The sequence below is a fragment of the Pseudonaja textilis genome, chromosome 1 (genome assembly GCF_049901715.1).
Source record: "Pseudonaja textilis isolate UNSWEBS1 chromosome 1, rPseTex1.2, whole genome shotgun sequence".
In the NCBI taxonomy this organism is placed as follows: Eukaryota; Metazoa; Chordata; class Lepidosauria; order Squamata; family Elapidae; genus Pseudonaja; species Pseudonaja textilis.
In genome coordinates this window covers 226,045,428-226,071,287 of record NC_141990.1, presented here as the reverse complement: position 1 = coordinate 226,071,287, position 25,860 = coordinate 226,045,428, and the positions used below count along the sequence as shown (strand labels likewise).

At 42.2% G+C, this 25,860-nt stretch overlaps 1 protein-coding gene across 6 annotated transcripts in view; it reads left to right on the top strand.

Moving 5' to 3' along the window:
* The window catches only part of PITPNM1 (phosphatidylinositol transfer protein membrane associated 1), a 33,373-nt gene extending 8,059 nt beyond the window's left edge, over nucleotides 1-25,314 (top strand). For 5 of the 6 annotated variants that reach the window (XM_026721341.2, XM_087920774.1, XM_087920776.1 and 2 more), the window contains 19 exons: nucleotides 1,087-1,398; nucleotides 2,119-2,214; nucleotides 4,990-5,097; nucleotides 5,200-5,261; nucleotides 5,501-5,742; nucleotides 6,379-6,568; nucleotides 7,317-7,424; nucleotides 7,943-8,124; nucleotides 8,900-9,099; nucleotides 9,190-9,360; nucleotides 11,487-11,639; nucleotides 13,420-13,568; nucleotides 15,601-15,711; nucleotides 19,185-19,301; nucleotides 20,484-20,632; nucleotides 21,190-21,339; nucleotides 23,116-23,299; nucleotides 23,825-23,953; nucleotides 24,124-25,314. In XM_026721341.2, the coding sequence (XP_026577126.1) occupies nucleotides 1,087-1,398; nucleotides 2,119-2,214; nucleotides 4,990-5,097; nucleotides 5,200-5,261; nucleotides 5,501-5,742; nucleotides 6,379-6,568; nucleotides 7,317-7,424; nucleotides 7,943-8,124; nucleotides 8,900-9,099; nucleotides 9,190-9,360; nucleotides 11,487-11,639; nucleotides 13,420-13,568; nucleotides 15,601-15,711; nucleotides 19,185-19,301; nucleotides 20,484-20,632; nucleotides 21,190-21,339; nucleotides 23,116-23,299; nucleotides 23,825-23,953; nucleotides 24,124-24,378 (3,068 nt within the window). In that variant the 3' untranslated portion in view covers nucleotides 24,379-25,314. Of the gene's footprint in view, nucleotides 1-1,086; nucleotides 1,399-2,118; nucleotides 2,215-4,989; nucleotides 5,098-5,199; nucleotides 5,262-5,500; nucleotides 5,743-6,378; nucleotides 6,569-7,316; nucleotides 7,425-7,942; nucleotides 8,125-8,899; nucleotides 9,100-9,189; nucleotides 9,361-11,486; nucleotides 11,640-13,419; nucleotides 13,569-15,600; nucleotides 15,712-19,184; nucleotides 19,302-20,483; nucleotides 20,633-21,189; nucleotides 21,340-23,115; nucleotides 23,300-23,824; nucleotides 23,954-24,123 lie in introns of those variants that run through there. The other variant, XR_015740865.1, reaches the window with a different exon arrangement.
* Nucleotides 25,315-25,860: the final 546 nt, after the last annotated feature.

The window sequence follows — 25,860 nt, the reverse complement described above, 5'->3', positions numbered from 1 at the left end:
TGTGCAGCACTTCTCAGACAAAAAAAATGAGCTACGCTGTGCTGTCTGCTCATCTAAGCTGTGTCCCTGGATGCAATAGCTGACAGGTGGCAGATTATGAGGATGACAAGATCCCAATATAAATTGGATGCAATAATTTTTGCTTGAATGTGAGAATGATTTCTGGATTTCTGAAAGTTTTGATTGAAAAAATGTGAGATATCTTCAGTGTAAACATATGTGATAGAAATGGTCATATCATGTTAAAGATAAAGTTTTGTGATATGAAATTAGACAAATAGGCTGAACCACAACTATCTAATGACATCTTGGGTATAGTGAAGTGGTAGCAGTGGGATGGTACAGCTTATGTCTATAGAAGTTTAGGTTCCTTACTTCACTTTTCCACAACATCATTATGTGAATAATGTGGATTGGTTTCAATCTAACTCAATGGGTTATCTTCATTCCTGACTACTAATTTGACATTAAATATCTTCGGATTTTAGCAGAGGAATTACACTGAGCAGTGTCCCACATCCCAATAAGATTAGCTCCACTCCTTTCAACATTCCTTAAGTCCCTCAAGATGTGGCTATGTCATCAGTCCTGGGGAGTCCCAGGAAATGAGGGAGATTTTGCAATGGCTCCCTTGCTATGATTTAATATCATCCTTTGTTATGTGTGCCTTTTTAATAGTTATTTTTAAGTGTGACTTTTAAGTATTTATTATATTGTTAAGTGCTATCTGCCTCCCAAAGTCACTTTCATATGAGAGAGGGGGACTACGTAAATATGGTAAATAAATAAATAAAATGTATTGGTTAAGGTAAATAAAATGCCAAAATGAATCTTGCATCTTTGTTGAAAAGAAAAAAGAATTGCAATGCTGTTAGCTCCTCTTATTCTCTAAATTGAATTCCTCTTTTAAAGCTGAACTGGGTTGTAATCCTTTAAGTTACTAAAAAGCATTGGAAGAAGCATTCACAAAGTAAATAACTTTAATGTCTTTTAATGTATTGAAGAGCTGAAGTTATAACTAACCAAAGTGCGGTGTGTCTGGGAAGAGCTATGCCATCCTGATTCCTGAATGCCTTCCTACTGTAGGTCTACGGAAAGTGATGCTGCGAGCTCATCGCCAGGCCTGGTGTTGGCAGGATGAATGGATAGATCTCACAATGGATGACATTCGAAGGTTGGAGGAAGAAACAGCTCGTATGCTGGCTCAGAAGATGGCTACATGCGTGGAATCTGAATTAGGTCCTGGTGTGCCCAGCCCTGAATGCCCAACTGAGTTAGGTGGCCATGAGACACAGGACAGAGTTGATAGCCTGAGGGCTCCTGATTCCTCTCCAGATGACCCCTTTGCAAAGCAGTGGTCAACTTCTTCTCGGTCCTCATATTCTTCTCAACATACTGGTGAGTGACCGCTGCAATAAATAGAAAGGAACTTGTAGAAGAATAGAACATAATATGGTACTGATGTAAACACTCTTGCTGCAGAGGAACAACAGTTGTGAGAAAGGATGAAATTCACTAACATATCATTCTAGATTATAATCGGGGACTCCTGTATTGGTGGTAATGTTGGTTTAGTTTTTTCACAAAGGATTTTTTATCTCTTCCCTTACTAGTTCTTGACTTGTTTGATTTTTTACTCATTTGAAATACAATACTTTTTTTTTTGCATTGTGCAGAGGCATGGCATTATGAATATTGATACTTGTGTTAAAGAAAGATTAGTTAGGATGTGTATTACAGTATCCATGATAGCAACCATTGTTTTTGTTTTTCTTTGTAATTTTCTTCTTGTGTTTGGAACTTAAAGAAGGAAAAGAACTCATGAAAAAGTGGAAATAGATATTGATATACAGGGTAGAAAGTTCTGTTGCAGAATAGTTTTTATGAAATTGATTCTATTAATAATTGTAATCTGACCTATTTCCTTTTCCTATTCTTTTCTTGTCTGTAAAAAATTAAGGACTTCCTGCAGTTTTCTGCAAATTCAGAAAATTAAGACAGTAAAGCAAACTTCATACTATACTATTTATTCCAGTGATCATAATTCCTGTAATGAAGTGTTCCTGTTGATACTAAGCTTTCTTGGTCATCATGATTTCACTTGATATGTCTCTGCAGTTGCGGTGTCTCCACACAATTTATCAGAATGGCGGATGCAAAATATTGCACGGGACTCTGAGAACAGTTCCGAAGAGGAATTTTTTGATGCTCATGGTTTGTATCACTGAATATGAATAGCATGGTTCTACAGGGTATTTTGTTTCTGAGAAGAGTTGAGCTCAGACTCATCTGTAGATGGCAGGTAGCTGCTTTTGGTTCCAAGACTTGGGATTCCAGTTATGTAGAAACATCTGTAAGAACTAATTCTTTACGTATGTATTGAAAGTTGGATTTGTATGAATTTATATGGTTAGGGAAGATCAGAACTCTTATCCTTACTCTTTGAAAAGAAATAGTATGTCCATATAAGAAAAGACTACGAAAAGGTTCATAGCTTAGTTATTAAAGGCACATGGGTTTGTGTGTGTGTGTGTGTATGGTGAGCAAGTGTCATAGGAAATACAGGAAGCTACCTTCCATCAAACCAACCCTTGTTCAATCCATTATTATCAACAGGGAGGTCAATAACTTTTAATAATTTTAGATAGAAGTCTTTTTTACTCCTATTTTGTGAATCCCAAAGGTTAATTCCAGGGGTTTAAAATTTCTACTTACAGATGATGGATTCCAGTAGAGGAGATAATACGTATAGGTATACATATATGTATATGTATTAGCTCATATATTGAACTGGGTTAGATATGTAGCTCACATTGAACTGTGGAGTTCTTGGTCTCTCTGAGCATGGTTGTTTGCTTGCAGACATTTCATTATTCACTTAGGTAACATTAACAGTGCATGTGTGCCATTTGCTCTTTGTTTACATACAGTAGCTTGCCTTGCCAATTTGGTTGTGTCTATGTTTGTTTGTTTTTTTGGTAGTTCCTTGATTAGGGTATTGTTTGCCTGGTGTTAATCCTTATCTGGGTTTTGGCTGCTGGGAAGGAAGTATTCTTGTCTTTTTGTTACTTTCTTTGCATTTATATTGCATCTTTTGAATGTAAATGTGGTTTATCATTATATGTCTATTGATAGTTGAATTGTCTGAATGTCAAGCTTCCAGGAATTTGCTAGCATTTTTGGTCTAATAGGCTGAGTTTCCCAGTTGAAACTGGTTGATTCTGGGAGGTTAAGGAATTTTCATCATGTCTTTGACTCCTACTTGGTGTTCAAGGATGCCCTTGGCTAATCTTCTGCCTGCCTGCCCTACATAATAGCTCTTACAGTCCTTGTACAACAACCCACAGTAACCGAAGTCCTCCATTATCAAAGTAACAACTCAGTCTCTCACAAGAGGAGCTATAAAAGAATATTATTCAAATGAATGTAAAGGCACTGCAGCAACACCAAAAAAAGAAACAGACCACCTTTACAACATCAAAATAGTCCCACAACTTTATTTAAAGGTGCCTGATCACTCAATCCACTATAGCACAACCAGAAGAAGCTACAAAAATGAGGAGCATAAGCACATATCAAAAACATCTGAGAAACAACCACCTAACAACTTTCTGTAGCACTTGGCCCAATTATAAATAGCCCTTAAGTTATGACAGTACTTTTTACTGGAATTTCCATCACTGGGCGATATGGTCATAAAGCTCAAGATCATGTGAGTGCATCACTAAGCTGCAGCAATCTCTGTAGTTCCCATTGCCTTTGTTAAGCGAGGATAGTGGATTGTTAAGCAGGCACCACCTCACAACTTCCTACCAGCTTTCAAGCAAACTCAGTAAGGAAACCAGCAGAAAGTTGTCTGGTAGCTTGCAAGCAGCCCAGCCAGTAGATAAGTGGCTGCTGCCAGGTGAGAAAAGGAGCAAGGGAGGCATGAGCACAGTGGGGTTTGGAGTGGCTACAGCTGCCATCAAGGGGGAGGTTGCCAGGGAGGTTTGTCGTGATCCAGCAAAACTTGGGGAGCCTATGCAAGTAGCAGGGAGGCACAGCACCAATGCTTGGAATGGTTGCTGCTGGATGAGAAGGTGGCTGAGAAGGTCCTGCCTGAGTGCAAGAAGGCTTGGGGAGGGTGCATGAATGGCCAGGGAGCTGGACCACAAGCTTAGGGAGGGTGTGTGGGTAGCTGACCTGAGCACAAAAGGCTGGGGCAAAGTGTGCAGGTGGGGGACGGCTTACCCAAGCAACTTGCAACATTCCTTGCCATCTTCCCCATTGACTTTGTATCCAGCAGGGAAGGTTGCAAATTTTAATTATGTGATTGTGGAACATTTCCAGCTGTTATAAATGTGAGCCAGTTTCCAACTACCCATATCACAATCACATGACTGTGGAGTTGCTTAGATGGCCAGAACTTTGAGTACCAGTTGTTATCACCCCTCATTCAGTGCCATTGTAACTTTCATTGTTAAACAAGTAGTTCTTTATCAAGGACTACCTGTGAACCCTCCAAAACATCTTAAGAAAACCAAAAGACCTAATAGCCCAAGAATTAAAAATGAGTCATCTACAATATTCAATGCAAGGACTATAATTGCCACCATGTAGGGCAAATTAACATCAATCGGACAGAAAAAAATCAAGGAACTATCAAGGAGAATACCATACCCTACCAAAACTGGCAGGGCAAACTACTGTATACACATAGGGAGAAGAGACCTGCATGTATTCTCACTGATGATGTTACCTAATTGGGTAATGGAATGTCTGCAAGCAAACAACCAAGCTCAGAGAGCACCAAGGACTCCACAGATGATAGACTGCAAAGCTAGAAAATAATTCTTCCTATGAATCTGGAGGACTATTAGAGACAATCATCTAATGTGCCGTTCTTCTTTTAAAAATTATCCCTTCTTTCTTAACTCTGATTTTTAACCATGGTGGGCATTTCAGTGTATTTGCAGTAACTAGACTACATGTAACCCTTTTTCATTTTAGAGGATTTGTCTGACAGTGATGATGTGTTTGCAAAAGAAATCACTAAGTGGAATTCAAATGACTTTCTTGATACTCTGGAGCGACCCAATGAACGGGATGAAGTTCTAGGTAAGAAAAATCAATTTCCAATTTCTGCCCTTTTTGACCTCTGTCTTTGGTCTTTTGCCTTTTGTCTCCTTGTACTCAGCACAATATAAATTTCCTTTGCAGTTGATGTGACTGGAGCAACCAAGTCAGATAGTGACGGTGCCCCCGTACCTGGCCCACCAGAGGTGAGGGAACCCATGTCTGAAACACAGCATTCCTGTTTCACTGCCATCGACTGTTGTGGCCCCAAGCCATCGGAGAGGGCTTGTGATGATTACAGGATTATTGTTGTCATATTGTTAGCCAATTTTTCATATCCTTGGCTGCAATACATGGCCATATTGAACTCCTCCCCCATTGGATGATACGCGCCATCTCCATCAGTAGATTTCATCCTCACAGTGCCTTGTGTATCTTTCCATAGGTTGGCTCAGAAGGGCTGTTTGGGACGTGCCGTATTCATGCCCTTTTCCTGATCCTCCACAGTGGCAACATCCTAGACCAGGGTGTAGGAGAACCAGGCTCCAAACAGGCTGATGTGCATACACTCACTGCTACCTTGGACTCAGTCACCCGGCTACATTTTCCTGAAGCATTGGGGCACATAGCATTACGCCTAGTGCCCTGTCCACCGATCTGCGCTGCTGCCTATGTCCTGGTTTCAAAGTAGGAAGCATGGTTTTTTGAGCTGCTGAAGACTTGATGCGAGTAGTGCTATTTGGTTGGCTGCCTGAAAAAAACAAGAATTACAGGCACCTCGAGTGTGAAGGGGCTTAGTGAGGGCAGTGGTACCGGCTTCATCAATAGTAATAGGCGTTTTTGTTGTTCTGGTGTCTAGAAAAAAATATGAGACCTGTTCTTTGCACTAGCTTGAGTAGAGTAGAGCCAAGTAAAGCTTTTGAAGTATGTGACGTACCACTCAGAGTGAATACCCAAGAAGGTAAAGTGTTTTGGGCAAACACTAGAGATTGCTGGGCAGGACTTTCTAAGGAAATTCTGTTTCATCTTTTCAGAATTAGGCTCTCTTCCTTCAGCTATTCATAGCTCTGGATTTTGGGCTAAACTCTTACTACAGGTCTTAATTTCAAATGATTGTTGGCCCATGGCCATTTCTTAAGCTGAATATGGAGAATGCCTTCTTTTGTCACTGGCACGGTAGATGATTGGTCTTTTAGTCCCTAGACATGTATATTTTAAAAAATGTCATTGGGTGATTATACATGGGAGGTAGTTTCTTAGCTCTATAAAGACATGCCTTTGTTTTAGATTGTTTAGACGTTTCTTTCAACTCGTCTTTCCTAGACTCAGCCCCTACAGCCACGATGGTGACAGTCTATCCAGTAGCCAAGATCACATCCCACTTGCTGCTTTGCCTCTGCTTGCAACCTCCTCGAGCAGTTATCAGAGTGCCGTTGCAACAGTCATTTCCCGCACCAACCAGGCCTATGCCAGTTTCATCCATTCCCCTGATGGCATGGGCTTCTGTGGTCAGGTTAGATTGCTGGCAATTTTTAGAGCTTCTATAGGAAGTTGAAGGCAGAAATCTAGAACATGGGGGGAAAGGATCTTTAATTCCTATGTGCCCATATGATTCAGTGGAACAAACATTTAGATCTACTTCTTGTTCAATTTTTTTTCCTTTTGAAATAGAGCTGTGATGTTTATTGAAAAAAATAATTCAGAAAACTCTGGGATAATATATTACAAAGATCCATTCTTTCTGCAACATTAACATTTACAAGATGATTGAGACCGCTGTAACAATCATAGCAATTGAAGTCTTCAAATTCCTTATGATTTCAAGGTTATGTATTTCCCTGTAACCTTAAGGACTAGGAGCCTATTCCCATCTGACCATGCAATGATTGTGCACTATGTGGAATTAGAACTTTGAAAATTTCTAATTTAATAATTAGTAAATTAGTAATTTTCTAATGCCATGGCTAGCTAGGGACTTTTTGGAGTTGAAGTTCACACATCTTAAAAGTTGACAAGTTTGGGAAATGCTCTAATTTGCATTATATTTTCCTGGTAGTTTTTTTGAACACGGTGTAGAGGAAAGCAATCTTGAATATAAATTCTTGAAGACCTCCTCAGCTACTCCAGTCATAACCATTGTAGAAAATAGGTAGAATATGTCTTTTGGATCCTTTCTAGTTTGCTTGAAAATTTGGCAAGAAAAAAAATGACGATGCCTTGAGTTTCTTCTATTAGCAATCCAGGTTTATCTCTTCCAACAGGTGCTGCTGATTGGAGACTGTGTGGGGGGTATCCTGGCCTTTGATGCTCTTTGCCACAGCCGTGCTGGTGGGTCAGGAAGTCATGGGAGCAGCCGTCGTGGTAGTATGGTCAGTTCCCGAGCCCTGGGGATAGCTCTCCTTACCTTTGGACAATATTCTCCTTCCGAATTCTGAAATGGGAAAATGGATGAATTAATTACATACTGACAAGATGAACTGAAAATAGATGAAGAGGAGAAATATTTTCTTTTGACTTCATTCTAGAGATGAACTGCCCAATTATGTCTGCTCTAGAATATAATGTAGTAGATCAGTAGTAGAACAGCTGTTTCAAATCCTGAGGGCTGATTAATAAGAGGGATAGCTTCACAGGAAGGGCAACATTTTGTCATGGTTTGGTTTCCTAAAAGAAACATATTGTGGCTGTTGGAGTTTTATAATGCTTGTTTTGGTAGCTCCTTCACCACCAATCATGAAAGACAGTTCATCAGCTTGCTATTAAATTCTGGCAAAATAATCTGGGTAACTTTCCTGTGATCATATTCTACCCTTCTTTGCCTAAAGAAAAGGCATTCTAATTTCTTGAGCAAAAGAGAAACTTCTCAGCACTCCATGTTTCTTTCCAGAATGCTGATCTCCTGACTCCAGAGACGTCTGTGGTACGAGATCCACTGCTCAAGAAGCCAGAAACATCGGGAGGGATTGGCCGGGCCAGTCCTGAGCCAGGAGTACTTCCTACTACTCCAAAATATTGTGACAGTGTAGCTCCAGAGAGTGACTCTTTACAACAGCAGCAAATCTTGTCCAGGTGAGAGAGTAAGGAATCCAAGGCTATAAAGCCAAGATGACTTACTAGGTATTGGTTTCCAATAATCTGACCTGCTTGTTTGGTAATCTGCTTATTTAGTAACCAGGAGGTGATATTGACTTGATGGCGTATAATAAAAAAAAAAACTGGGAGTGGTAGTTGAGCAACATATGAAGAGAGCTTTGTTGTGCTTCATGGGAATCATCCCAAATTATCTCCCTGGAAAGGTAGAATTTTGGAAGAGAGCTATGGCTATTCTTTAGTTGTATAAGAAGTTGTGTGGTAATCATGTTGTAAAGATCACTGGAGATGAGCAATGTACAGATCTAAACTAGGCAGAGGTGCTTTGGATCTAACACAGATGCTCTTGCTGTGCTGGGTGGCTGTTCCTTAAAATCTTAGGGCTTACACAACTCATTCACACAATGCTACAGTAAATGTGACCCTCCTGGATTCCCAGTATTCTTTCTCACTTCAGATCCAAATGCTGTATGTCTATAGTTAACAAAAAGGAGGCTGAAAATTGTAGTTCAGCAACTCTGAATCAACTGAAATATTTCTGTCATTAACTTTAATTTCCACCCAATAAGTGTTGTGCACTTATTACATTTCCTCCCTTTACTTTTTCTAATTGTTATTGGTTTTCTGTTTACCATCATGCATCCTTAATTTTTTTAGAAATTAAAGTAAATGGACAAATGTAATTTCTTGACTGTTGGGAGCTATTTGTATTTTCTGGCAGGGACATGATTCCCCTTCCACCTCTTGTTTTTAGCCTGCAGTCTAGCATGCCTGCCTCAGAAACAGAAGGAGACCCTCGACGCAGCAGTAATTCTTCATCTTCGTTGGTGGAGACTTTTGAAGGCCCTAGCATGGTCGGGAAGCTGGAGTTTAAAGTGTCTGGTTTTTTCTTGTTTGGCTCCCCTCTGGGATTGGTACTTGCACTTCGTAAGACAGTAATGCCCGCCTTGGATGGTACAGAGATTTTTTCTTCTTCCATCTTTCTGCATTTAATCACATTTTCTGCTTTTCTCAGTAATTTACACAGTCGTTTGCGTCTTTCAGTGGCTCACATGCGGCCGTCCTGCGAACAGATCTATAACTTGTTTCATGCTGCTGACCCCTGTGCCTCCCGCCTGGAACCTCTGCTAGCTCAACAGTTTCATGCTGTGCCTCCTTTTGGGGTCCCCCGCTATCAGAAATATCCCCTGGGAGATGGTTCGTCCACTTTATTAGGTGAGGAAAAACTGAGAAGGTCAGGTACTAAATAATGGACTGGAAGGAGCCTTGGCGTGGGTTCTGTGTCTTCTTTTCTTTTGGAAATATGAAAGTGGGAGACTGGGGCTATAGTATAAAGGATGGGGGATGTTTGATATATGGTTCTGCACTTGGGGAACAGCAGAACACAAGACTTGGTTCTCTGGATTATAGTATTACTGAGTATGGTGGTGCATTTGTTTTAAATGTACAACACAAAATAAAGTAAAATGCATGTTTTAAAAGACGTTGTTTTGTTCAATAATACGGGGTTCTATGTTCTCAGCAATATGCTTAAGGGAACTGAGGGGGAATAATATACAAGGAGGAACTCTCTGAAATCAGTCCCTTAATTCAATAGAGGAATTTGGTAGAGCAGCCATGTCCTTTTAGCCCTTTGCTGGGAAGATGTCACATGTTCATATTATTTGTAGTTGCTGTATTTATTTCTAAGTGGAAAGGCTCCCAGGGTGGCTTATTTAAGCTGACACGGAAGAAGGGAACAGAGAGGGACAAAGAGGAAAGCAAGCAAAAGGTCAACCACATTTGAAATTTGCAATTTGTAAGTGCTTGACTGTTTGGAAGGGAAAGAGTTCAGGAAGAGAAGGAGCCTGACAGTGCTTGTTCTTTCATCACTTAGTCACTAGCCTTGCTTCCTAATTATTATCTTGCAGTAGAGGTATAATAAAATGTTTTCTCCTTGCATTGAACATCAGCATGGAACAAGTGGTAAGGGTGTGAAGTAGACATCACTGAATAATAGATTTCTATTTGTAAGGGAATGTTATACGGAAGGACATAAAATTTCTTATCTCTGTGGTCTGAAGTGATAACCACCACTAATTCTGCTGCATGTGCTGATTGATTGCAGGACCTTTCTACACTGGAGGCTAACCAAGACAGAAACATGTTGTGACAGAATCTGTATTGCTTTTGGTGTCCTCATGACATTACCTGCTTTGGACCCCTAGCCCATGAATGAGACAGTGTTTGTTAAAGTAGCATTTCTCCTTTTATGCCAGATCTGTTCAGAGGGGGTTTCTTCTACAGTTCTTCCATATATTAATGATCAACCAGCAGCTTTTGAAAGGCTTTATCTGTCAGGGCCAAGGAGGAAGTTTACTTCCTTTCTCAGAATATATATTGAGTCATGTATAATGATAGGAGGGGAATTTCCTTTCTGTTTCTTTTTTTAGCTGCCAGCAGTACAAATTAGAAACTTCTGAGTAGAAATGTGTAATTTATATTAATTTTATTCCATTTTTTTCTTTTTAGAACTATGTTTTAATTACTTTCCTGTGTAGTTGATAGAGGTAGATGGAATCTATACATGAAAGGAAATGTACATGTGTGTGAGAGAACTTTTAGAATAATGCATAAATTATGAGGAAATGCAGATGTGCTTCTGACTGGTGACCCCAGTGCCCCTGAGGAATGCTCTGTATTTATCTGCCATGCTATGCAGCCTTTCGAGCTTGCCTGCCATGTTCTGTTGGGTTGAGATATCTGCCGAGAGGAAGTTCAGCCAGGAGTATTTCTTGAGGAATTGGAGCCTAGAGAGAGAGAGTAGTATTGTAGGAGAAAGTCCATAGAAACATTAGAGTCCAAGAATTGACTAGAAACACCAAATCACAGTGTTTATTATATACATGTTGCATAATATACATATATCATATTAACATGTCATTCAGCAGCTCAAGACAGCATACTTGGCACTCCTTTCCCTCAAATAACCCACTGAATGAGTTGGGCTGAGAGGTGAGTGACTGAGCTTGAGAGCGGACTAGAACTGAGCTTCTCTGATCCTAATCCAGCTTTTCTTCCCACTACATCGCAGGAACCATGTCATGATTGAAACTATTGCCATATTGCGTGTGTATGAGATGTACATATATGTGTATGCACATGTACAGACTTCCTTTTGAGGAATGGCAACCTTCTGCCGTCTTGCTAAGTTAATTCCCCAAAAGAAACTATGAGAAATATAGTTCCAATACAGCTGGAAGCAATGAATTTAGGAAAGGTTGATTCTGCAGTACAGTAGTGGAGGACTGGAAATATGCCATCACTGTGTTCACCTCTGCTTATGTTTCTCCTTCAACTAGCTGACGCCTTGCAGAGTCATTCTTCCCTCTTTGTGAGTGAGCTAGACCTTGTGACACCACCCACTCCAACAGGTGCATTTGGGGGCTTCTGGAAAGGAAATGAGGGAGCTGCAAGTGACAGCACTGCAACCAGCACCAATGAAGTTGTTAAGAGTGAGTTACTTGCTGCCTTTTTATACTAATTTCCTCAAAGCCAGATTTGACTATGCATCTTTTGTTTGTTTTAGTCAGCTTAGCGGGCCATTTGGTTATTATGAATCCATTTGCTGATAGGAAAGATTACCACAGGTTTTCTACATTTAAAAAGCATTATTTTCTTTTAAAAATTCTTATTTTTGGCAGGCTGAGTTCTGCTTTAATTGCTTTAGGCGTTACAAATAATAAATATTAGAAAATGTGTCATCATCTACTTATTTAGTTGAAGCGCTAGAAAGCTATATGCCTTTTCTGTGTCTCTCTTATATCCCCGACACGGGTGTATAAAGCTGTTCTTTCATGTCAGCCGTTCAGAATGAACTGCCTGCTCCTTGAATAGATTCATTGAAGATTCAGACAGAAATCTGAACAAAGGCTCTTGTTTCTGTGAAGCAAATGAGTACATTTTGCAAAGGTTGCAATTTACTCGGGTGCCAAGAAAATACTTGTTCATTGAGTGGAAAACCCAAATTCCACAGTGTTGCCCTAGCTTGGCCACACTGGGCCACTTTGTGTCACTTCTGGAGTGCTCAGAAACATCCAAGAGCCATTATGGAGATTAAGAATGTAGTTCTGGGCAGAGCTGGGCCACTTCAGTTTCTGGGCACTGGAACAGAATGTTATAAAATAGCTTTAAAAGTTTCTGCAGATGTTTTGATAACTAGCATCAAACTAGATATGATGTTAAAAGAATATTTGCATTAGGTGTGTGAGGTTTGTGTGTTTCTTTTAAACTCCAGTCATTAGTTGGAGGTGGGGACTGACGTACATCAGAATTTAATAATTAAAAACAAGGCTATGGCTTCCATTGAGGGACCCCAGTGGAGCAATAGAATATTGAATTTCTTTGCCATATCTGTACTGATGCTTAGAAATTAATGCTAATTGCCCTTTTAGGCAACTGCAGCTTAAAATTAAAAATGCATTTAATGGCAAGTGCCCTTTGATCCTTGAGTCTTTTGTGATTTGGAGGGGGGGGGGACAGGATAAATTGAAAAAATATTCATTAGAGTGTTTGTGAAACTGTTCACCAGCTGCTGTTGATCTAGATTTCACTTAGAGTCACCTCCTTTGGCTATTGCTTCCTTCTGCTTTTATTACGCACATAAGCAGCATTAACTTGCTGAAGAGAAATAGATGTTGCAGTATTTACATTACCTTGGGAATGAGCTTCCTCGTATAATTCTGTTAGAGCATATGTCACAATATGGATATGGTGTGCTGCTAGTCGGTATTGTCCCTAACAGTCTGGAGAAGTCAATAATCTCCCACGTTGTGACTTTAAGACATGTTTTGGTGGCTTTTTTAAAATGCATTGTTCATTTCTGTTTTGTCAAATATTTTGAGGTCCTGGTCACTGTAACGTAATGCTTCTATCTTGAGTATACTAATATCTGCAAAGGACTAATTGCTTTGATGGATCCACTATATCTGTATTAATATTTTAAAGTTTTTATATAGCTCTATAGGATGAAAGATACAATGCATTAATGCACACGGTGGGGTGGGAATTCCTCCACTGTTTCTTTTTCAGGAAATGTTTTCCCTTGTATTTTGTATCTTTATATTATTTTTTTAAGGGCAAAATATAGAGAAATACTAGAAAAGGATAACCAGTGAAAGCAGTTAAATGTGCCGAGGAACTTGTTACCCATTTTACAGGAGAAAGGGGGGGGGGAAAGATAGGGGCACCTTCATGGGATGATGCTTATATGATTTCTCCTCCCCTTTGGTCTAGTTCTGGATCGTTGGTGGGGTTCAAAGCGCATCGACTACTCTCTCTACTGCCCCGAGGCACTCACGGCCTTTCCCACCATCACCCTGCCTCACCTTTTCCATGCCAGCTATTGGGAAAGCGCTGATGTGGCTGCCTTCATCTTACGCCAGGTGGGCTATTGCAAGCAAGAGAGAAATATAAGTGTGTATGTGCTGTGGAACTGGTTCCTTTAATTGTTTGATTTGATCAGAGGCAACTGACGGAGCTTCCCTCAAAAGCAGCTTAAAGATGATCTGGGATAGTCTTTCAGGCTGTCAAGCAAAGTATCTAGGTCAGAGGTCTCCAAACCTGCCTACTTTGAGACTTGTGAACTTCAACTAAAATAAAGGAAGGAATTCAAAATAAAGGAAGGAATTTTCTCACTTTATTGAGTTGGAAATATATTGGCTCATCTGTTGACCATGGCAGAAATTGCCTTTGAAATGATGCAGGATCCTCCTTTGGAAGAGTCTAAGGGAGAAAGCATAGAAATGGAGTGTGCTTTGGTGGCTAAATTTTACTTTCACAGGTCAGGTCTAGATGAGTTCTGAGACTCAGAGTTTAGCTGCTAAACGATGTGCTTAGATTTCCAAACACCCTACACTTAATTCTTAGCATCTCCATCTCAAAGTGAAAGACCTTTTGTCTGAGTTCCTGGAGAACTGAAAAAGCACAGCAGTACAGAGAGTCCTCAACTTAAAGCAATTCATTTAGTCACTGTTCAAAGCAGTCAACGGCACTTGAAAAGGTGACTTATGACCGTTTTTCACCCTTATGGCTGTTGCAGCATTGCCATGGTTACGTGATCAACATTCGGCCACTTGACAGCTGGCATGTATTTATGACTGTTTCAGTGTCCTGGGTTCAAGTGATCCTCTTTTGACAACCAAAGTCAATGGGGAAGCCAGAATCACGTAACAACCGTGTTACTAACTGCAGTGATTCACTTAACTATGTGTGGCAAGAAAAGTTGTAAAATGAGGCAAAGTTCATTTAACAAATATTTTGCTTAGCAACAGAAATGTTGGGCTCAATTGCCCAACTGCCCTAGGTTTTATTCCAGTGCCCCCTCATAAGACACGCAATACGCATCCCACTCTACTCTGCTAGCAGAATTTCTATTTCTCCTTCCTATTTTCTAATTGAATAAAAGTATAATTATCTGCAGAAATATTTTAAAAATCATAATACCTTTAGTATTTTCCCTATCTTTTCTTGAATCTCAAGCAGGAAAAAAAATGTTTTGTAAGCAGGAAAACGCTTGCGGGGGGGGGGGGGAGGCCTGTTTTGCTGCTTTTCTGCATACACCCACACAAATGTAGGGTTCAATATGCATGCAATTTTATATTTAAAGTTATATTCTGCTATGTGTAATTGCAGATGTGGAATATACTGTAATTGCACAGGCCGTTACAGGGCATAAAACCACTGCACAATTTCCCACCACTCACAGAATTATAACATTTTACTTTTGGCTTTATTTTGAAGCCAACATTTGTTTATAACTCTACAGGTGTTCATGCAGCTATGCATTGCAACAACAAAGAAGCAGGTTTTGTGAATACCCCTCTACTTACTGCATTATGCTGCACCTTTTGGCATTGTTAGGTATAATAAAACATCAGTGACCTTTAAAACTTTGGCTGCTTCTCCCAAAATTGCAATTTTGTACATTGGTATGTGGCCCTTAATTTTGTATTGCCCATTATAGATTAAATGCCATATTCATTAATTCAGCAAAAACTGCATTTGGAAAAATACCAGGAAGCAGTGCCTCAGAGATAATAGGGATCTCAGCACTATTCTGCCAAGGCTAGCAGAACAGAGGTGGTATTCAGCAGGTTCTGACCAGTTCTGGAGAACCGGTAGCAGAAATTTTGAGTAATTCGGAGAACCGGAAAATCCCACCTCTGACTGGAGATTTTACAGTATCCTTCCCCTGCCACACCCACCAAGCCACACCCACAGAACCGTTGGTAAAAAAAAATTGAATACCACCACTGGAGCAGAAGACTGGCAAAGGTGCTTGCCTTGTCCGCTTTTGAAGCAATCTAAGTGCTGAAAATTAAATACTGGCTACATGTTAACGTAGGGCAAGTCTGGAAAGTGGTCTTTTTGCTTGGTTATTTTTCATGACCTAGAATTTACAGTCTCTGATTGCAGGTGATTGAGACGGAGCAGCATCAAGTGACTGAAAATGAGGAGAGTTCGATCTACAGCCCAGCATTTCCCCGTGAAAAATGGCAGCGCAAACGCACGCAAGTGAAGATCCGGGTATGAACCTGCTGTGGCTTCTCTGAGCCTTTTTTGGGGGTGGGGGGGGTGGGGGGGTCTTTTTTTCCCTTTTATTTATTTTTCAGTGCACATATTGAGGTCTGTCTGAGGTTGCTCTACTGGCTTTGTAGGAAGATACACAATCTGATCCTGTTTATTTTCCTGGGTTTCCTGTCTGAGCAGTGGGTTGAACTAGAGGACCTCCAAGGTCCCTTCCTTCTTCTTCTTCTTTTTCTTCAGCGTTTGTCTCGCGCTCGGGCGAGGTCCGCTAATGTCCTTGAGTACTGCTTCCACACCTCTCTGTCTGCCACGTGTGTCGGGTCTGCCTTCGCGATCTCTAGATCGGCCTTGATCGTGTCCATCCAGCGTTGTTTAGGTCTACCACGCGGTCTCGCTCCTCCGACAGTCACCTTCATTACAGATTTGATGATGGATTCTTCCTTGGCGCGGCTCACGTGGCCGAACCATCGTAAGCCGGGACTGCCTCATGACCGTGGGGATGGGCACGACGTTGAACCGTCTACGCACTTCTTCGTTCTGGCGCGATCGAGTAGGGTGAGGCCTACTGACCATCGAGCATTCGCATCTCCATTATCTGGAGTCTGCTTTGACTTCTTTGGTCGCCGGCCAGCACTCTGCGCCGTATATGGCCATGGGGCGCACCACAGAGTTATAGATTTTCGCCTTCAGGCGCATCAGCATCTTCTTGTCACAGAGGACGCCCGTGACGGACTTCCATTTGCCCCACGCTGCATTGATCCTGGCTGCCACCTCAGTTTGTAGTAGGCCTTCTTCCCAAGAGTAGTTCCCAGGTACTTGAAGGTGGAGGCGCGCGGTAGCTCCTGCCCGTTCACGTGGATGGAGCCTGTCATTTCCTTGTCAGTGGTCAGGTATTCGGACTTCTTTAGGTTCAGCCGGGCCGAACTGCTCGGCGGTCGTGCCACTGTTGGACTCGGTGCTCTAGTTCAGCCTTGCACAGGTTGGCCAGGAACACATCATCGGCGTAGAGCAGCGTCCATGGGGCGGGCGTGTACAGGTCGTGTGTAATTGTGTCCATCACCAGAATGAACAGCAGTGGTGAGAGAGCAGAGCCCTGGTGTACGCCGACGGTAATATTAAACTCCTCTGATATCCCAGCTGCCGCTTTTACACGGCTTTTGTGACATCTGTATAGGAGTTGGACCCATTGTACGAGCAGCTCAGGCACGCCGTGGTCTGCAGTGCGTACCAGATGAGATCGTGCGGGACTCGGTCGAAGGCCTTTTCAAGTCTAGGAAGGCGGTGTGGAGCGGGATTTTCTTCTCTCTGTGAGCCTCCATCAGCATCCGCACACCGAAGATGGCGTCGGTGGTGCCGCAGTTCTTGATGAATCCAGCCTGGTTGACGCTGATGTCGACGATGTCCCGAATGCGCTTATCAAGGACGCGTTCAAAGATCTTCATAGTGTGTGACAGTAACCTGACCGGTCTGTAGTTGGAGCAGTCCGCTGGGCTGCCCTTTCCCTTCCAGATCGGAACAGTGGTGCTGCGGTACCAGTCGTGTGGCACTTTTCCCGTGGAGCGATGTTGTTGAACAGCTCGCACAGCCACAATGCCGAGCCCGGTAGTGCCTTTTTCCAGAAGTCGGCAGGGATGTCGTCTGGTCCTGTTGCCTTACCATTTTTCATGGCCTTGATGGCGTCGGCGACCTCGCTGGCATAAATGCCTGAGACTGGGCCTTCAACTGGGTCACCTCGCGGGGTTCGTGGGTGTGGGAACTCCTCGGTGGAGATCTTCTCGAAGTATTGCCGCCACCTCTCCGCAGCGTCTCTGGGGTTGACGATCAAATTTCCCCTTTCGTCGTTGATCCCATGAAACTGGTCAATGTCCAGGGTCTTCCTGTGTCTGCTTTTGGCTAGGCGGTAGATCTCATTCTCGCCTTCTCGCGTGTTCAGCTTCTCGTAGATGTCATCGTAGTGGAAGCTTCTGGCTGTCGCTACTGCTTTCTTGGCTGCCTTTTTGGCCGCCTTGTATTCGCAGAGCTTCTCGCTGGTCTTGTCCTGAAGAAAGGCCTTGTAGAGCCGTTTCTTCAGGTGTACGCATCTTGTACTTCCGGTGTCCAGAGCCATGTATCTCGTTCGATGCGTCTCCGTCCTGGCTTGGTGCAACCAAGCTGTTGGCAACGGCAGTGTGAACAGTGCTCTTCAGCATGGACCACGCTTCCTGTGGCCCGTCGACCATCTGCAGGAACTGCTCCGGTTTGATGAGGGTCCCGCCATCTTCTTCTGGTTCCACCACTTGATTCGTGGCTGGTCTGCATTCCTTTTGTCAATCCTGGTCTTGGGCTTGCTGATCCTGATCTTCGCCATCAGCGGCCTGTGCTGACTGCTCGATTCGTGCGGGTACGCCTTGGCGTTGAGCACGTTTTTAGCGGCTCTTACCGTACGATGATGTAGTCGATCTGTGTGTGGTGGCTCCCGTTTCTGCTATGGTAGGTGAGGAGTTGAGATTCTCGCCTAATGAAGCAGGTATTCGTGATGGTCATATCATGGGAGTCGGCAAAGTCCAGGATCCTCTGGCCATTCTCATTCGTATCGCCTGTGCCGTGCCCACTGTGGCACTGGTGTCCGTTTTTGGACTCCAAGGTCCCTTCCAACTCTGTTATTCTATTCTATTCTATTCTATTCTATTCTATTCTATTCTATTTTCTACTCATGATGTTCCTGAATCCATCACCAGTGTTGATCTCACTTTGTTTGCCTTTAATTCCCCTCAACATTAGAACAATCGTTTTGATTCTGAAGGAACAACATACTGTTGTTGCAATCCAAAATCTGATTTTACTTAGGTAATATTATTTGTGTAATGCATTAGGTTTTTGCTATTGAATGGGGGAGTTATTTCACTTTGATAACATCTTAAATTTTTCTAGGTTCAGCTTTGGCCCCTGAAATGAATTAGCAGCAAGCTGTTATGGGATGTGATGGTTGTGAGCACTGACACCTAAAACACAAGCTATTGGCAAATTAAATGTAAGGTCATAGTGCTAAATGTAGGATGAAAATTCATTCACTCATAGTACATAAAACTTGATAAGCTGCTTTCTCTAGTGGAACATAATGGTGGTTATTTTATTACTAGGAAAAACTCAATAACAAGATACCTCCATAATTCCTATGGCAGCTGATTTTACTATAGCCTTATATATAGTTAATCAAATTGGCACAACCAAGAAAAAGAAGACCCATTCAGTCCCACAAATGACCTTCTAATGCAGCTAGAGGAACAGATAGCTATTATGTAGTAAGATTCTCCTGTCTGCTCTAAACAACTCTTGCATGAGTTCCGTTCGTGAGTTGGGATTCAAGGTATTTAAATTCTCCAACCAACTCTGTTGCAATCTCACTGCAGTCATGCATTTCTTGAGAAATTCTCCCCTTGTCCAGTTTTGCAATGATGAGGTTAATAAATAATGTCTGGCTTTTTGTTTCCCAGAATGTTACAGCAAACCATCGTGCCAGTGATGTGATAGTGTGTGAGGGACGACCCCAAGTCCTTAGTGGGCGCTTCATGTATGGTCCACTTGATGTGGTAACTCTCACTGGAGAGAAGGTAACCAAGGTTTTAATTCTAGGGTTGACTTACCAGGACAAATGAACAGGGCTGAGGTGTTATGCTGGCACGAACTTGAGCAAGCAGCATTACATGTTATAAGCCTTCTCTTTCCTAGTGGGCATGTAAATATTATGCAAAGTGTTTTCGCTTGTGAATGGCTGTTCAGTCCTTTAAGGTACACCACACCTGGAAACCAATGTCATGTGGGCTATTACTACTTTCATTGTAACAGCTGTAGCAACAGAAACTTGGAAATCTGAATATTCCATGTGAACGAGGGAGAGGTTTTACTGAGAGGTTTACTTAGGTTATTTCCTTGGAGCTCAGGCTCTTTTTATCTGACCGTTGTCTTGGTGGTGGCTCTTCCTCCCGTCCTTCAAGGCAGAAGGAGGAAGAACTGATAATGGACCAAGGGCAAGGCTTTCCTGGGACTAGGGAGGGGAACAGAAAGAAGTAGGGTTGCAACTACAAATTTAAAGCTAAGCCAAGACCATGGGATAGAATGTGGCCTCCAGAGGGATTCTTAGGTTTGTTAGGAAAACTTCCCTAGTTCTTGTGTTTAAGTGACCGAGTCACCTGCCTTGTTGTCAGGAGATCTACCATAGAACAAGTTTTCAGATCACCTCAGTGAGAATTCCTCATTTCTCTGGGCTTAGAGTTGCGTTGAAGCCATTAATGATGGGAGCCTGGCGCTCATCCATAATATAAGCTAGCAGTCTAAAATGAATTGGGGGAGGGAGGGTTGAGGAGGAGAGGCTAAAGGAAGCCATTCACATTAAAACTCTGGTAAGCAGCAAGTGTTGTATCCTAAGAGCAGAAAATAATTTGCAGGCAAAATGGAGTAGATGTAGTTGAAGTTGTGATATGAAAACTCCACAGACCTTTGAGAAGGCAAAGAATAGACGGTTTCCAGAAGGACGGAAGTGTAAGAAAAAGGTAGAAGAAATAAATAAAAAATATAGGAATTTTGCCTACCTCCTTCAGAGGAATGAGTATGAAAAGATTATAAGTAGAAAATGGATTTTTAAAAACCAACTTAAGAGGATGGGACTGAAGGAAGGCTTTGTGCTCTCCTCATAATAACAGCTATAATTTAGCAATTTCAAGGTGTTATTTGTGGCTATCAGTGCAGTATAACAGTATATGCATGGTGAACACCACCTTGATCTTTCTTTACAGGTCGATATCTACATCATGGCACAGCCATTGTCAGGGAAATGGGTACATTATGGCACAGAAGTGACAAGTGGTAGCGGAAGACTTTCTTACACCCTTCCTGAAGAGAAGATGCTGGGCATTGGCATGTACCCTATCCGTATGGTGGTGAGGTGAATGCATGGTAGATCCTTTCCTGTGCTTGATCTTTTGGGCAGCCCCCTCTGTGCCAGATATTCTCTTCTTCTATCCAGGAAAGCTTGTAAGACAACATACGCACATGCCCACAATGCACTACAAAATTATTTATATTACTAGCACTTGACTGTGGGATGCGATCCTCTGGAACAGAATGGTTCAAATTTGGCCTTGACAACTATTTAGCACACAGGTTCAGTTGTTACAATCCAGTTGCCTGCTAGTGAAAGTAAGCAACTGGTGTCTCTTTAGACTTTGCTGAACTGCAATTCCCAGCAGCCCTGATCAGCATGGCCGATGTGGGGGGTGCTTGGAGGTGTACTTCACCGCAGGATCTCTGCAGGTTTATAATTAATAGTTGAACTGCTCGGCTTTTTCCTTCTTTGATTTTCTACACTATAGTGGAGGGGAAAAAACCACCCTCAATTGCTTCTATCTTCATGGCTTGTTTGAATGCAGAAGTCGAGCATTTCTGATTCTGAGCGTGTAGAAATATTTGCTTTTGGGCTGACACCTTTCTGTCTCTCCACAGAGGTGATCACACCTATGCTGAATGCTTTCTGACAGTGGTAGCAAAGGGCACACCTTGTGTGGTCTTTAGTATTGATGGGTCCTTCACAGCTAGTGTCTCCATTATGGGCAGTGACCCCAAGGTGCGAGCAGGTGCTGTTGATGTGGTAAGGTAGGTGAATACCACTCCTCAGAGACTCCTTGTATTTCTTTGAACCAACTGATCTATTGTTTCTCTTAAGGTCTCCAAAATCTGTACCAGGACTACAGAGAAATTCTTATATATGTTACATTCCTCAACTGAGTTACTCTAGAATGTTTCCACATTCTGTAAATCTTTTTCTCCCAATACTTAGCCTAATTATTTTTTCCATTAAGTGCAAATATTTTTAAAAAGATGTTCAATAAGTAACACAGTAACAGAAAAGCTATTTAAAGCACCAATTGGAAATAGCTCTGCTGTTTTTCTTCACACTTGCCAGCTTCCATATTTGTGCTTGCCAATGTGCTGTCAAAATGGATTTCTTGGAAGAAGCTTTTGTTAAAGCAACTGGATTTTTTTTCTACTTTAAAATAGCATTCCAACTATCACTGTTCTTTTTATGAAAAATGAAGAGAGAAGCATGACTGCTGACATTCTCAACTTTAGTAAACAGTCTGATAGTTGAATATTGATCGTTTTTCTATGAATCAAACTGGATTCATACCAACATTATATGCATTTGTTACAGAATGCAGGTTCTTTTTCTTGTTTTCAATATCATTATAGTTAACCAAATGAAAGGATGTCTTTATATAAACTCCAAATTAAAAAATGAAATTTATTGCAGTGAGGGAGAATTCCTCTAAATGTTGGACCATAAATTGTAGATTTCTCAGCCAACATAGCAAACTCAATGATATTAGGTTGCTTTAAGACAGGGGTGTACAACTGTAGCCCTTTTTCCACCTGTGGATTTCAACTTCCAGGATGGTGGCTCAGGAATTGTGGGAGTTGAAGTCCACAGGTCGTGAGGGGGTCATCCAGGCAGTCCTTGACTTACAACCATTCATTTAGTGACCATTCAAAGTTACAACGGCACTGAAAAACGTGACTTACAACTATTTTTCACACTTAACAACTTTGTAGCATCCCTGAGATCACACAATCAAAATTTGGACATTTGGCAACTGACTCATATTTATGATAGTTACAGTATCCAAGAGTCACGTTCTGACAAGCACAGTCAATGGGGAAGCCAGATTCACTTAACAATTGATTCATTTAACAACAGTGGCAAGAAAAGTCATTGAATGGACCAAAACTCACTTAACAACTGTCTTGTTTAGCAATGGAAATTTGGGGCTCAATTGTGGTCGTTAAGTTGAGGACTGTGCCTGTAGTTGCCCACACCTGCTGTAAGATATGGGTAGCGGCCTGGGAGGGGAGTTGTGCAAACTCACCGTGGGAGGAAGATGGGCCACTCAGTAACTCTTCACCTCACGGTAACTTCTGTTGTTCAGTGTCAGTGTACCATGAAGAAAGGTACTAGTGATAACTATTCCCTCCCTGTCCTGTTGTGACTTTTCCAGAGGCAAGACATGTTTATAATCTGTCTCAGCAGTATTATTTGAACATCCATTGATGGATCCTTGATCTGGTGACTGAACAGGGTGTTCTTTAAGGAACTGAGAGGCAAAAATGCTATAAGCACAGCATGCCCTTTTGTTACAGCTTTGTCATAATTAGGCCCCACAATCACTCCTAGTTACAGTTCTATACTGTACATACTCTAGGTAGGGGCAGGCAATTTAGATATTATGAACTACCACTCATGTAACCCTTTGCTGGAGTTATGGGAGTGGCTAGGGTTGAAGGTGCTAAGGAGAAGTAACCTGAAATACTTGGGGAACACCAGGTTTTTAGTTTGTTTTCCAGAGATAATTATCTTTCCCTCTGCCTTTATAGGCATTGGCAAGATTCTGGTTTCATGATCATCTACGTGACAGGACGTCCAGACATGCAGAAGCATAGAGTGGTGGCTTGGCTTACCCAGCATAATTTCCCACATGGCATTGTCTCTTTCTGTGATGGCCTCACGCATGACCCTCTTCGCCAGAAAGCTGCCTTTCTACAGAGCCTTCAGCAAGAGGTATGTAACTGCTTGTGTTCTTGCACAACCAGGAGAGGTTTACAATGGGGATTCTACTCTGGTATAACTGAGGGGGCTTGTGGAAAAAGCTGGAGGAGTACCACTACAGGAGAAAGATAAGTGAGGGAACAATGGCGCTGAGATGGTATAGTAGAGCCCAACTCTCAGAGGAACAGCTTTCCCTGTTACAACATTCTACATTGCTATAACATTCTGCAGTACAGGCCTCATTGTCTTGCTTAGCTGGGTGGCATATAGGAGGGAGCCTTTTCTCACATTGCTGCCAGGACAGGCTGTATAACTCTGGAGGTGGGTTGGTCCATAATAATCTGAAGCGTGTTAAGTGTAAGGTATAACATATGTGTGTAATAGAGCATTAATTTCACTAGGTTTTGGGTGGTTAATTAGTGTTAATATTCATTTTAATGTATGGATTTGGTACTTTCTGTATTTTAATTATTATTGCACTTATATATTTGCTTGGATGGGGTTTAATTCTAAAATGTGTTTGCTTATTTCTTGTAGGCAGAGGTCACTATTGTAGCTGCATATGGTTCCACCAAGGACATCTCAGTTTATAGCTCTTTAGGGCTTCCTTCATCCCAGATCTATATTGTGGGCCGGGCGGTGAAGAAACTGCAAAGCCAATGCCAGGTATGGAATTGGCTCATGATACTGCCCTGCCCAACTAACGGAGGGACTGAAATGTGCAAATACCACATTGTGATAAACTCTCCCCACGCTCCGCAGGGGCTGCGGCTCATTCAGAAATGGGTGGGCCAGGTAAAAGCAGGCATTAACTGCCTTAACCTTTTCCCTTGCAGTTCCTTTCAGATGGTTACGTTGCCCATCTTGCCCAGCTGGAAGCAGCATCCCTCGCCCACTCGCCGAAGGGAACAACAAGGCCCACCTTGGGCAAAGGCAGTTATGGCTGCCCTGCTCCGGTCGACTTCCTGCGCAAGCAGAGTCAGTTGTTGCGTTCTCGGGGACAGAGCCAGGTGGAACGAGAGGGAACCGGAAGTGCCCAGCCTCGAGCCAAAATCCGGAGTGTCAGTCTGAAGCTGGAGAGTGAGGAGTAAACCCAAGAGGGAAAGTTTCTGCATTTTCTTACTTGCAGCAGCTGATGCTCGGATTGGGCCTGTAGAGGCCACAGATGGGAGAGAAAGAAGCTAAGAACACCATGCAGATAGAGAGGAAGGGAGGGAGGGAGAGAGAGAGGGCTCTGCCTTACCGAGGCCAGAAGCTGGCAGACAGTGCCACTAGAACGAGGAGGAGTGAGCTTCTGTACAATCCCAAAGAGTGTTCCATTCCCATTGGTCCTGGTTCTTGGCTTCTGTTTGTGGTCTTCATTGACCTACAGTACAGCCAGTGTTCCTGAACTCATGCCCCCTAGGGATGGGTGGAGGGGAAGGGCACAATGGGAATCCATTCATATTCTCCCCTTATTTAAACCGTGCTATGTTGTTTGTGAATTCTTTTTTTTTCAGAATGTGAGGCCTGTAAGGCTGGGTTATATCCATTCTCCCAGCCAGTTCATAGGTGAGGCAGTGGCCCCCATAATTTCTCAAGTCTTCCCACAATCCTCTCCGGTTTAAGGTAGGGTGGATTGTTCAGAAAAAAAAAGCCTATATCTATATATCTATATATCTCCATATATGGATTCCAGCATGGCCATTTCACTTCCGAGGTTGAGCGCCTTGCTCCAGCCTCTACTTCAGTTCTCAGCCTTCATCCTGCCTATACCTTGTTGGTTGTTGGATATCTGCATGATACTGCCTTTCTGTGCATGTATTGTGTCCGGAATGAGAGCACAGGAGTGTCAGGTTTAAGGATGAATCTGTACTTCCTTTCTGGATATTTTGGGGTGGGAGGGGGGTGGGATTTGCTTCACAGTGTCCGAATTGCTGGGAAGTAGAGAGGCAGAAAGAAGAACCCTGCTTTGGAGGTCTTATGGGAATTTTCGTTCTTTCAATGTGTTCACAAAACAATAAAATTTAAGTATTAAACATTGCAAATGTCTTGAAGCAGTTGGGATTTCTAGTTCAACATTATTTTAGGTAGGGATGAATGCTTCTAAACAGGAAAGTAAATTCTGCCCCACTGATCTAAATGAGTGAGTGAGTGTGTGTGTGTGTTTTTGTAAAACACTAAAACAATAGCAAAAGGTTGGAGCTTTAAGGAGGAGCTCACTTTCGCTTCTCTTTCTCCACTGAAATGGGAAAGGTAACAATCATTCCCAGCCTCCCCATGAATACTGAGAAAAGGAGAGAGACTTTTCTCAATCAAAGTACATCTAAACTTTGCCCAACCTGGTAGCTGATGAACTGGGTGTGGTGAAAAAGTGCTTATCTATAATTATTTTGCAGTTCCCCAACTGGAATATGAAAAGAAAAGATAGGTTTAAGTACTGAAGTCCTAATTTTCCAATGAAATGTACAAACATAGAGCGAATGTATGATTGTTGTGGGATTGCAAAAGCCATATTGGGGGAAATCGTTAGCAAAATGTAAAAGATATCCCTTAAAGAAAACTAAGATATAGATTCTTGAAATTAAATGAGA